The sequence below is a fragment of the Pteropus alecto genome, unplaced genomic scaffold (genome assembly GCF_000325575.1).
Source record: "Pteropus alecto unplaced genomic scaffold, ASM32557v1 scaffold5, whole genome shotgun sequence".
NCBI classification, from domain to species: domain Eukaryota; kingdom Metazoa; phylum Chordata; class Mammalia; order Chiroptera; family Pteropodidae; genus Pteropus; species Pteropus alecto.
This window is the reverse complement of record NW_006441953.1, coordinates 24,011,605-24,023,053: the sequence shown is the minus strand read 5'-3', so window position 1 is coordinate 24,023,053 and position 11,449 is coordinate 24,011,605. Positions and strand designations below refer to the sequence as shown.

The window sequence follows — 11,449 nt, the reverse complement described above, 5'->3', positions numbered from 1 at the left end:
TGAGAATTGGATTTATGTAGTCAGTGGCAGCTCGTGGGAGGAAAATGCTTTCAATACGGCTGCTTCTTACCCAGCACAGGGGTGGGAAACCACGGGCTCTTGAATCAGGCTGTCAGGTTTTAATCCAAGTGCCACCATTCGCTATCTGTGTGAGTTGATACATAACATCTTTGAGCCTCAGTTTTCTTACCTCTAAAATGCTGTTGGGAGAATTAAATGTGTTCGTAAGAATAACGTGCTTTATAAAGTATAAAGTATGGTGGGCACTAAATGATATTATCATACCTGATGCCACCCAGCACACATAGTAACTAATCACAGGTACTGCTTGTCAAACTTCTACTGTGTGCTGTGCACTGAGCTAAGAGCATATGTATGATACCATATTTAATCTATATAACAAGACTTCAAAGTACATATCCTTGTTTTCAAAATCCGGTTTCATAGAGATCAAGTGACCTGGCCACGGTCACAGAGCTGGTGGGAGAGTCAGGACTTGGACCTGGGACTAGTCTAAGTTTCTCATGAGTTCATTTATTTATCCAACACGTATCTACTAAGTGCCTACTACCCTGAGCCACCGCACAACACTGCGTTCCTCGGTGACCCGTGATTACCTTTCAGTGAGAACTCAAAGCTCAGAATGTCGGGTCTTGGATTACAAAGAAGCTTTCCTGTAGTACGGTAGGTCCCCCCTTATCCGCGGTTTTGCTTTCCACAGTTTGTTACTCATGGTCAACCACAGTCCAAAAATATGAAATGGAAAATTCCAGAAGTAAACAAGTCATGCTTTAAATTGCGTGCTGTTCTGAGTAGCATCATGAAATCTGGCACCTTCCTGATCCTTCCCGTCTGGATGTGAATCACCCCTCTGTCCAGCATCTCTAAGCCATACACACTCCCTGCCCCTCAGTCACTTAGAGCCATGTCAGCTATCAGATCAACTGTGGAGGCATCGCACTACTTGTGTTCAGGTGACCCACATTTTACTTAATAATGGCTCCAAAGCCATTCACGTACTTTTACTACAGTATATCGTTATAATTGTGCTACTTATTGTTAGTTATTATTGTTAGTCTCTTATTGTGCCTTATTTATAAACAACATTTTACCACAGTTACGTATGAATAGGAAAAAATATTATGCAGGGTTCAGTATTATCCACAGTTTCAGACAGCACTGGGGGTCTCGAGATGTATCTTATCGGTCGTGTAATTAAAGCACCACCTACGTTCACAATAATACTTACACTTCGCTTTGTTCCTAAACATTCATACATGTTATTCGCTTTCCCTAGCAAACAAGAGAGATGAGGCTTTGGTTCCTTGTTACAGAGAGCCGCCCCCTTTGGTGGTGGGAAGGCGGAACAGTACCCAGAGGCTGAAAATCTCCCACACTGCAGGGCCACTGATTAATCACCTGCATCTCCCCAGTGCCTATTAGGCCCCGGGCATGAGCATGTGCGTCGTTTCGCATGGATTGCCTCATTTCATCCTCAGGAGGTGCTGTTATCATCCTGTTTTATACACGAGGAACCTGAGGCACACAGAATTTCTCTCTGAGGGGCCGGAGTTAAAGAGCTTTGCTGCCATCACAAAGACAGAGAGAGGCAGAGCTGGGATCTGAGCCCAGGTCGGCGGCCGGGCCTGAGCGTTTGCTTTAGAGTATTTCCCTCTGTTTTTGCTGTGTAGAGTTCAACTTCCCCAAGTTAAACATTCATCTGACACGATTCTACTCCACGTCAACGACTCCTATTGTCTCGCAGTCTTAGGGGGACCCCCATCTCCTTCAAAAGGCCCTGAACTCCCTTTGGTCTGAGAACTAGCTTAGATCTGTGCGCAGCTGGAGCTCAGTCAACGTTTGGGGAAGGAAAGAAGAAATAAAGAAGAAGGGAGGGAGAGAGGGGAAAGGAGAAGAAAACAGAACGACATCTGTGAAAGGGACGTCACCGTCTGCAGCCTCTTCCTCTCCGCCTCCATCGACGAGTGAACTGCTTCGATCTCCACGGTGTGCTTCTTCACCGCGTCATCCAGTCGCTTCAGCAGCTGGTCTTTGAGGTGTTTCTTCTCCTCCTCCGTCCGGTGTTTGATTTGACGAAGGTCTTCTTCATATTGTTGCTTTATGTACTCCATCTCCACACTCGCCTCTTTCTTGGTCTGCGAAAAGGAAAAGGGCTTTGTAAACCTGCCAGGGTGGGGTGAGGAGCCGGGGGCTATGGTTTCTCTTTTGTGCACCTTTTACAACGTTTGCATACTGATTTCACAGCCTCTTTCACAAGGTGCAGTATAGTCATAAGACTACATATTCGATGTTTATAAGAGACTTCACTTTATCCACCATTGGAAAAAGGCTCTTCGGAATAGTGTGTCTGTTGTCATAGGATCGGATCTTTAGGCCCATACTACAGTGGAGTCCAAAGAATGTTTTCTTTGTTTGGGCTGTGAACATATAGTGGGAATTCAAAGCCAGTTTCCAGTTTCCCGGGAGCTGACGATAAGAAAGCGGGGGAATTCTGCTACGTTCTCAGTCTCCTAGTTGGCAGAAAGTCGGCTGGACTATCACACCCAAACATGCACCCCCGGAACCACGGGATCTGTCATCGTTGGGGATTGGCCTCTCTACCTGAAGCTCATTCCAGCTAAGCCTCCTGTGACTTCTCCGTCCCCAGGGCTGGGCCAAATACTACCTGTGCATCTGTGCCTCCATTCATGCCTGGACTCTCCTTGGGGAAGTTCTGATCCTGCTGAGGATGGAGACTCTGGGTTTCCGAGTCACTTGCTTTCTCTAGGACTTCATTCTCTGAAACTCGCTCTGTCTTCACGTCACCTGCAAGCATAGGTTTCGGCATCGTCTGGAACGCCTCCAAGCCCTTCGGCAGGTGGGTCCCCATTCTGCTATTCAAAGATTTTGCCCACCACTCCCCTATGTAATCCCTGCTCTGTGGCCTCCTGGCCCTTGAACATCGCCAAAGTGGGGACTGTCATCTTTGCCCAAGCAGCATCCCGAGTTCAAATAGTGGCCCAGCTCTTCCTTCGTAAACTGGTCATCTTCAAACCGTTTTGATTGTGTTTTCCACAGGTTAAAAAAAAAATCGAGCACGTTCCTGGATATAGGTACATCCAAAGAATTTAAATTTAAAGGAATTTAAAGGATAAAGCAACAATTAAATATAACTAAAATTGCTGATTTTTCATTCTCGTATTCCCCAAGGTATTCATTCCCTACTGCGAGACCTCTGCTCTAAACCTCCCACCCACTTCCGGTTCCGACTGGAACCTCTCCGCCTCCCCTTCGAGCCCTCGGTACTCTCTTCTTTCCCGGACACGTCGTCCTGCTGCTGCGCCCTGGGCTGTGCACCTGACACCCAGCATGCTGCGGGCCGTAACCTCACTGTCCCATAAGCTCCTTGGAGAGAGACCTCATGCTTCGTGCCTCTCCCAGTGCCACGCGGGTCACGCTGCAGGTATTCCAGAACTTTGTGACGAGGGAGCACAGTGGAAGGCACTTTGAAGTCAGACGAACACCAGCTCTATCGCCAGCTGGTTAGCTGGCCTTCAGCTAGCCCTTTACCCCTTCTCAGCCTCATTTCTTCATCTGTAACGTGAGATACCGAAAACACCTACCTCACAAAATTAGTGGGAAGACCCAATAACACCACCGTGTGAAATGTTGTTAAAAATACAAGGTGTTGTCTAAGTATAGGGGGGAAGCCAGTGACGAGAAGTTCAGGCTCTGTGGTGGGCCAGATGGGGACTATGTGTGGCAAAGCTTCCTTTTGCGTCATGCCTTCTACACGCCGTGTCCTAAATGGACTGAACTCACCCATCACGCGGGGCAGAGGAAACAACCCTGCCCCTCCACTCTGCTCCCTCGACGGTTCCAACGCTGCCAGCAGCGCCGGGCCAAGCGGGAAGGAAGCCGGTCCAGGGCAGCTCACCTGGTTTCTGTGTGCCGTGGCTCCCCTGCAGCATCAGTCTGTCTTTGGCGACGGCCAGCTTCTCCCCAAGTTTTTTCGCAGTGCTTTTCAACTCCAAATTCTCCTGTCGAGCCTCCTTGAGCTGCACATCCAGGTCCTAAACAGACAGAAGGGGTCTCATGTCTCTGGTTGTAATTCTGTATAGAGACATCCTTTGTACACAGAACCGACATCAGGTCTGAAAGGTGAGGAGTGCACAGCACAGGCCCTTAGCCTCTGGAATTCAGTGGCTCAGGGGTCGCCTAATCCCTACTCATCCTCTGATTGGCTGTGTGACCTTGGGTGAGTTATTTAACCTTTCCGTAGTGAGAATCAAGTGAGATAAAGTGTCTGAGGCAGAAAAACCGCTCAGGGAGTATAAGGAATATTAGCTGCTGCTACTTTTAGAGATGGCTCTGGGAAGTTGTGGGGCTCACCTAACTGACTTGTCAATGGTCTGGCTCAGTGCAAACACAGAGTCCCAAGGATTTTAGGAACACAATTTATTATAGAATTAGCAGGGGCTTTAGAATTAGGCCGAGTTCGAAAACTTATTAGCCATATGCCCAGCGAGGTCAGTCCTTAAGCCTCGCAGTTTCAGTCCTGTCTTCTGATTTGTAAACTGGAAGTCTCTAAGCTCTCTGAGGTCAGGGACCGGGTCCAGCTCACCATGTGCCTCCTGCCCATAGCCCCGGCCTGGCACATAGTAGGTGTTCAATAAATACTTGCTGAATGAATGTGGTTGAACTCAATGGAGATAATAATGCTCACTTTGGTAGAAGTCGAGTGCTTGGCACAGTGCCCAACACATAGTAGGTGTTCAAAATTAGAGGCCATGATTATTGTCGCATTTGAACGGCAGGAAGAGATTTCGCTTTACCTGAATCCTCTCCTTAAGCTTCTGGGCGTACTTCTTCAGGTCACTTATCTTGCGGCCCCTGTGCTCCAGATCCCCTTCCAGCTTCCTGACCTGGGCCTGCAGGGCCGACTCCTGGACCTGGAAGTTCTTGCGGAGGTCGGTCTCCTTCTCTTGCCACTGCCACAGGGCCTCGCTCACTGACTGCTGCATGGCCTGCCGGATGGCCTCGTTCTCCCGCTCGTAGGTGGCCTGCAGCTCCTCAGCCTTCCGGGCATAGTCCTTGCTCAGCTGCTGGTTCTCCACGCGCAGCCGCTCCACCTCCAGCAGGACCTCCCGCATCTCGGGGCCAGAGCCCGGCTCTGCCTTGGGGTCGGGGCTCTCCTGGGACAGCGAGCCCCACCGCGGCGCCTCGTGGCTCATCAGGTGCTGGAGCCTCTTCTCGTAGTCAGCCTTGAGCTCCAGCATCTCCTTGGACAGGGTGAGGACCCGCTCGGCGTGCTCCGCCTCCACTCTCAGCTCCCTCTCTTTGGTCTCCAGCCTGCACGTGGCCGAGTGGGCCAGCGCCTCCTGCGTCAGCCTCTTCTGCAGCTCCAGCGCGCTCTCCAGGGCCTGAATGCGCTGCAGCAGGGCCTCCTCGTCGGCGTGGCCCTGTTCCTGCAGGAGCCTGGCCTCGGTCTCCGCCACCGCGGTCTGGAGCGCCTCCTGGTGGGCTTCGCGCAGCGCCTCCATGCTGGCCTTCGCCTCATCCTGGCGTGTGTTCAGGGCATAGATCACCTGCAGGAAAAGCCACAGAGCCCAGTTAGTGAGAGGTGTGAGTGAGGGACGACGTGACCGGAGATGCTTCTATTCGCTGGTGGCGACGAAGGCTGATCCCCACGAGCAGCGCCTAGAAGAGGCTTTGTGTGGAAGTGATTTATTAGAAACTGTCCCCGGGAAGAACCAGTAAGGGAACGGGGAAGTGAGACAGGGTGGAAACAAAGCAAAGGGGTGATGTCGCATAAAGGCCCACAGAGGGTATCTATGGCAGAGGTCTGTCTGCAGGAGACGTCGGGAGTGCATGGGCATCCCGCAAAGGGTTTAAAACTCTAACATGTTTTTGTTTTTTAAAACACCTTGGGATGCAAAACACTAGAAAATCGAATTCCCACCATGACCAAGTGGGAATGCAAAGTCGATTTAACATCTGAAAATCAGTCAGTGTAATAAACTACACGACTTGAATAAAAGACGATAGAATAGAAAAAAGAAAAAAAAAGCCACGTGATTATCTAAACAAACACAGGAAAAGCATTTGACAAACTCTAACATCACTTCATGATAAAAGCATTCACCGCATTAGAAATAGAAGGGAACTTCCTCAGTCTAAAAAAGGGCAACTTGAAAAACCCATGGCTAACATCGTACTCCAAGACTGACTATTGTCCTTAACCCCAGGAACAAGACGGGGACCCAGTGACTGCATGGAGAAGAGAAGGCAGGCAGGCATGGCCATGGCGGAGCCCACACACAGTAGGTACCCATCGCACAGGAGGTGCCCATTCATACACAGCGGGTACTCATTCACAGTAGTTACTCATCAAATGTAGCTTCCTTCTCACTTCTCACCTTATCCCCTTAAAAGGAAACATCCCTTGTTTTTGGAGCCACGATCTACCCAACCCCTCTCCACTGCCTTCAACATCTGAAACTGTTGATCAGATTTTGAGCAGACCCACGCTTCTCTTGGGCTTCACCTGGCAACACTTCTGCCACTTGCTTGCTTTCACTCACCACCCATTAAACTGAAACATCAGAGAAAGTGGCCTGAACCGCATTTATAAATCCACCTCCCCTGGAGGGTACCGACTTCAGAATCCATCAAGGGACATGAATAATTCAGCAGCCAAGAGAAATACTGAGCAAGTTGGTAAGTCTTCCCAAGGGTTTTAGAAATCCATTGCTAATGGTTTGATTTCAGAGAAAATTTCAGTTGAGAGCCCGTTAGGGTCTTAGGGGTTGAATATTGTAGGTTTAACAAAGCTATAATTAATGGATTCTGAGCATCAGATACAGAGGCAGCTTTCCATCAAGTCTGGCAGCAGGAGTCAGAAGTGAAATGAAAAAGATTTGCTGAGTGCCCAGTCTAACTTTCAGTGAGCCAGGTAATATACGTGTTATTCTGCATTCGGCCTTCTAACAGCTCTGCAAAGTGGACATTCCCATGCGTATCCCAATTTTATAGAGGAGGAAACTGACATTGAATCAGGCTAACTTAACACTTGGGGGTGGTACAGCATGGCGCCTAAATTGAGGCTTTAGATCCTACTGTAACTCTACCTCTTTCTAGCTGTGTGACCGTGAGTACGTTAATGAACCTCTCTGGTTCTGTCATCTCATCTATGACACAGGGAGAGCAATGCCTACTTCATAGATTTGTTTTGAGATTAAAATGACATAATGAACCTAAAACCCTTAGTAATGTTCCTAGCATAGAATAAACACTCAAGAAATGCTCTGTTAGTATTTTTACTATTATTGATATTATCAAAATAATACTAAAAAAAAACCAATAAAATAAATTAACCAATGTTAAAAATAATGCTAAAAAGTGAGGAATGGGTCCCAAACAAGGCTGGACTCCTGCTAACAAATGGGCTTGGAATGGATTTCTAGATGGAGTTCAAAACGCTAATTAAAATCTCACTATTATCCATCAGAGAGCTGTTGCTAGGCGCCTCACTGCACATGGCATTGAACTGTGAGGTATAAGCTTCTGGGTAATTGAAGCCCAACTGTCTCCCAGACCAATTTAGATTGAGACTTAGCTGGAAGGTAAGGGCAGTCTCTCCAGAAGGCTCTTAATTAGAGCCCCTCCTCTTACTGGTCCAGGCCAATGCTCACAGACACAGACCTGCCTGCCTTCTAGGGCGTTTGCCCAGCTACATAAGATGTTGAACCTGGAAAGGGTCCATCTTGTCTTTCAAATCTCAAATGACTTATTTACAGCTTTTTGAAAAGCAAAGACCAGCGATAGCTCCCTTGGTTAGCCAACCTGGTCAGTTCAGGGCATAGATCACCTGCAGGAAAAGCCACAGTGTTAGTGATACTTCAGTGAATAAAATCAGTACAAAGAAATCATAACCTCTCTCACAGGAAATATTTTATAGAGAAGTAATCCACGTAGGAACACCAAAACCTGTAACCATGCATACAAACAAAATTGTGTGAACTCAAAAGCGGAAATAGCCGCTCTTCAAATTTACCTGTTTAGATTAGATTATTTTATAAATTTAAATTTTGAAAAGCAGGTTTCGTGTGCATATCTATATAGACATGCACATCCATTTGTTCCACATAAATGATATAACAATGAGTGCTAATGTTATTTTTACTTAGCGCTTTCCAATTCACAAAGCAGCTTTACAAGATAAACCCCAACAGCACAAAAGATAAATATATTGAATGCCCATTCTAAATGAAGTTTTATTTTCTCCACTGTTCTCTGGGGGGAAAATCTCCTTAAACCTTTTCCAATCCATTTATCGTACCTTCTGAATAATCCTCAGATAAGCAGTATGTTTCCAGCTAAATATTCTTGTCCAAACAATACATTAACAACTCAAAGATCCATTCATGATCACCTTTGCAAATTGTCTTTGCAGCCATGGATGAATTTCTGTGCTCCGGCTGTACGTGGCCTCAAGTACAGCAACAGGAAGTTCTAGTCTCAGTTTATGAGTTATGAGTAGATGTTGCTCATCTAATTTCTATACCAGCAGTGGAAAGGCTGCACTAGGTCAAGTTCATGGGCCAGACAATCTTTTGTCTCTGACTCATGTTACCAGGGGCCTTTGTGGGGGTACAGAGCCCATGTCGGCTCACCATGTCAGAGACCTCAAAGAGTCAGGAGTAGATTATTTAAGTTAAAATAAAAAGGATATAAAATTGAAGATGCAGCATGGTTCCAATTTTGTTTTAAAATCATACACACATATCAACATAGAAGAAGGTCAAGAACATACCAAAACATGACCAGGGTTATCTCTGGTTGGTAAAAAATGAAGGGTGATCAATTTTCCTCTTTTCTTTCTTTTCTTTTCTTTTCTTTCTTTCTTTCTTTTTTTTTTTTGCTTTTGTGCATTCCACAATTTTTTCGATAGTAAGTATATACTTCAATTATAATCAGAAAAAAAAATCTAGGTTTTTTTTTTTAAGGGTTTGGATATACCATTAAACTATTCTGCATCAGTTAATCCAGAAGTATTTAAGCCTGAGACACAAACCCTGGAAGGAAAACAGATTCTGACAAGGAAAGATCAAGTCCTGAGGCCTCCTCCAAGGGATCTGACTTTGGCTGTGTTGCCTCCAACTGGCTGGTGAGAAACAGAAGTTGGTCTATTACGGTCTGAACAGCCCAATGAAGAATGTGTTATCTTTTCCATCAAAGACCTTGATTCTAGGGGTTCCAGTTAGAATGGTGGAGTAGGTAAACGCTGTTCTTGCCTCCTCTCATGACCACATGAAAATTACGACGAAACTATAGAACAGCCATAATAGGTAATTTCCTGAAGTCTAGCTGAAGTTCTGTAACTGGGGACACACAGAAAAGGCCAGCTTGAGACTGGTAGGAGGGGTGAAGATGTGGAATGGGCTGGTCCCACACCTGCGTGTGGCGGTTGAAGACTGGGAGAAATATCTTGGCTTCCGCGGTCCCCCCAAAACAGTGAGGGATCCAGGATCCACACCAGGCTCTCCAGCTCAGGGTTCCAATGCTAGGGAGAAAAGTCACAATTTCTGGCTGTGAAAACCAGCATAAATTGTCGCTGAGACAGAGGGCTGCGGGAATTACAGACATTCCTCTTAAGAGGCCTGCGAGAAGACTTATCCACTGACAGACTCACTTCTGGGACAGCAGTTTGAAAGGCACTGGGGACACACGGGGAGGAACTGAGTTGTCTGGCTTCAGAGTGAGGGCTGGAGGAGCAGCTTTCTCCCAGATAGAAGTGTTGGAAGAGGCCATTGTTTCTTGGTTGAGCCCTTCCCCACCCAGCATGCAGACTCAAGTAGCCGCCATATCTGAGTCTCCATCAATGTAGCTAACATTGGTTGCCCTGCCCAGGTAACTCCCTGAGACCCCACCCATCCCAATGGGCAGACCCACCTAAGCCGTTTCCAGTGGCTTTTCCATACAAACGGCCTGTCTTGGCTCATACTGCGGACTTTCCTAAAATCTCTCAAAGGGTCACAAACCCCAAACAAGCAGCATCTGGCCTCAGCTAGCCCTGTGCCTCTTGCCAAGCAGCCCCAAGCCCAGCACTAGCAGCAGCTGGCCTTGGTTCATGGCTTGGCCTCTCAAGGCACATCCAAGCCTAGGGTGGGTGGTGGCTATCTGCAGAATTCTTGGTAGCTCATGCCAAGTGGCCCCAGGCAGGTCACAGGCTGCAGCTGAACTTGGCCTGTGGCAGGAGGCCCCGGCCTGCACACCTGGTGGTTGGATTTGGTCTGAACCTAAGCAGCACCCAGGGCCACATCTGAGGATGACACACACAAAGGGCAGAACTAGGCAGGCACTAAAGCCCTGTTAAAGTGAATCCTGCTCCATAGGTTCAGCCCCTCACTGGCCAATCCTCACAACTAATCAGCCTGAGGGTTAATCCCTCCCAACGACATGCAAAGAGCAAATGAGGCTCATTTACAACAGGAGGGCACACACAACCCATACAAGAGACACACCTGGAGCACCTGGCTCAGGTGACTATGGAGCCTACACCCCTGGGCCCCACAGGATACTACTACATAAAGCCACTTTACTAAGACCAGGAGACTTAGGAGTCCTACCTGATATATAGAAAGAAGAAAAAAACACACACACACAGGAAAGCAGTCAAAATGGGGAGACAAAGAAACATGTCCCAAATGAAAAAAAAAAAAAAAAAACAGAACAAAACTCCAGAAAAATTACTAAACAAAATGGAGACAAGCAATCTACCAGATGCAGAGTTCAAAATACTGGTTATAAAGATGATCAATGAACTTAAGAGTAGATGAACTCAATGAGAATGTAAACAAAGAGATAGAAAACATAAAAATGAAGATAGAAAACTAAAAAAGAACCAGTCAGAAGTGAAAAATACAATAACTGCAATGAAAAATACCTTAGGAGGAATCAACAGTAGATTAGATGAAACAGAGGATCGAATCAGCAATTTAGAAGGTAAGATAGCAGAAACAGCAATCAGAACAGCAATGAGAATCAATCCAAAAAAATGAGGATAGTTTAAGGGGCCTTTGGGACAACATCAAGCATACCAACATTCGCATCATAGGGGTACCAGAAGGAGAAGAAAGCAAGGAAACAGACATACAAGCCCAGGAAAGATGTCCCAAGAAAGATGAACCCAAGCAGGCCCACATCAAGACACATCATCATTAAAATGTCAAAGGTTAAAGACAAAGAGAGAATCTTAAAAGCAGAAAGAGAAAAGCAGTTAGTTACCATAAGACTGTCAACTGATTTCTCAAAATAAACTTTGCAGGCCAGAGGATATTGTCAGGAAATATTCAAAGTGATGAAAAGTAAGGACCTTCAACCAAGATTACTCTATCTAGCAAAGCTATCATTTAGAATTGAAGGACAGATACGAGCTTCCCAGACT

At 46.6% G+C, this 11,449-nt stretch overlaps 1 protein-coding gene across 4 annotated transcripts in view; it reads right to left on the bottom strand.

The window, feature by feature from the left end:
* FAM184B (family with sequence similarity 184 member B) overlaps window positions 1–11,449 on the bottom strand; it is an 89,328-nt gene that overhangs the window by 39,305 nt on the left and 38,574 nt on the right. For all 4 annotated transcript variants that reach the window (XR_003048485.1, XM_025051815.1, XM_025051814.1 and 1 more), the window contains 4 exons: window positions 4,836–5,588; window positions 3,938–4,073; window positions 2,687–2,826; window positions 1,950–2,156 (listed from right to left, as the gene is read on the bottom strand). Coding sequence is in view for 3 of the 4 variants with exons in the window: in XM_025051815.1 (XP_024907583.1) it covers window positions 1,950–2,156; window positions 2,687–2,826; window positions 3,938–4,073; window positions 4,836–5,588 (1,236 nt within the window). In the remaining variant the exon portion in view is untranslated. The remainder of the gene's footprint in view (window positions 1–1,949; window positions 2,157–2,686; window positions 2,827–3,937; window positions 4,074–4,835; window positions 5,589–11,449) is intronic.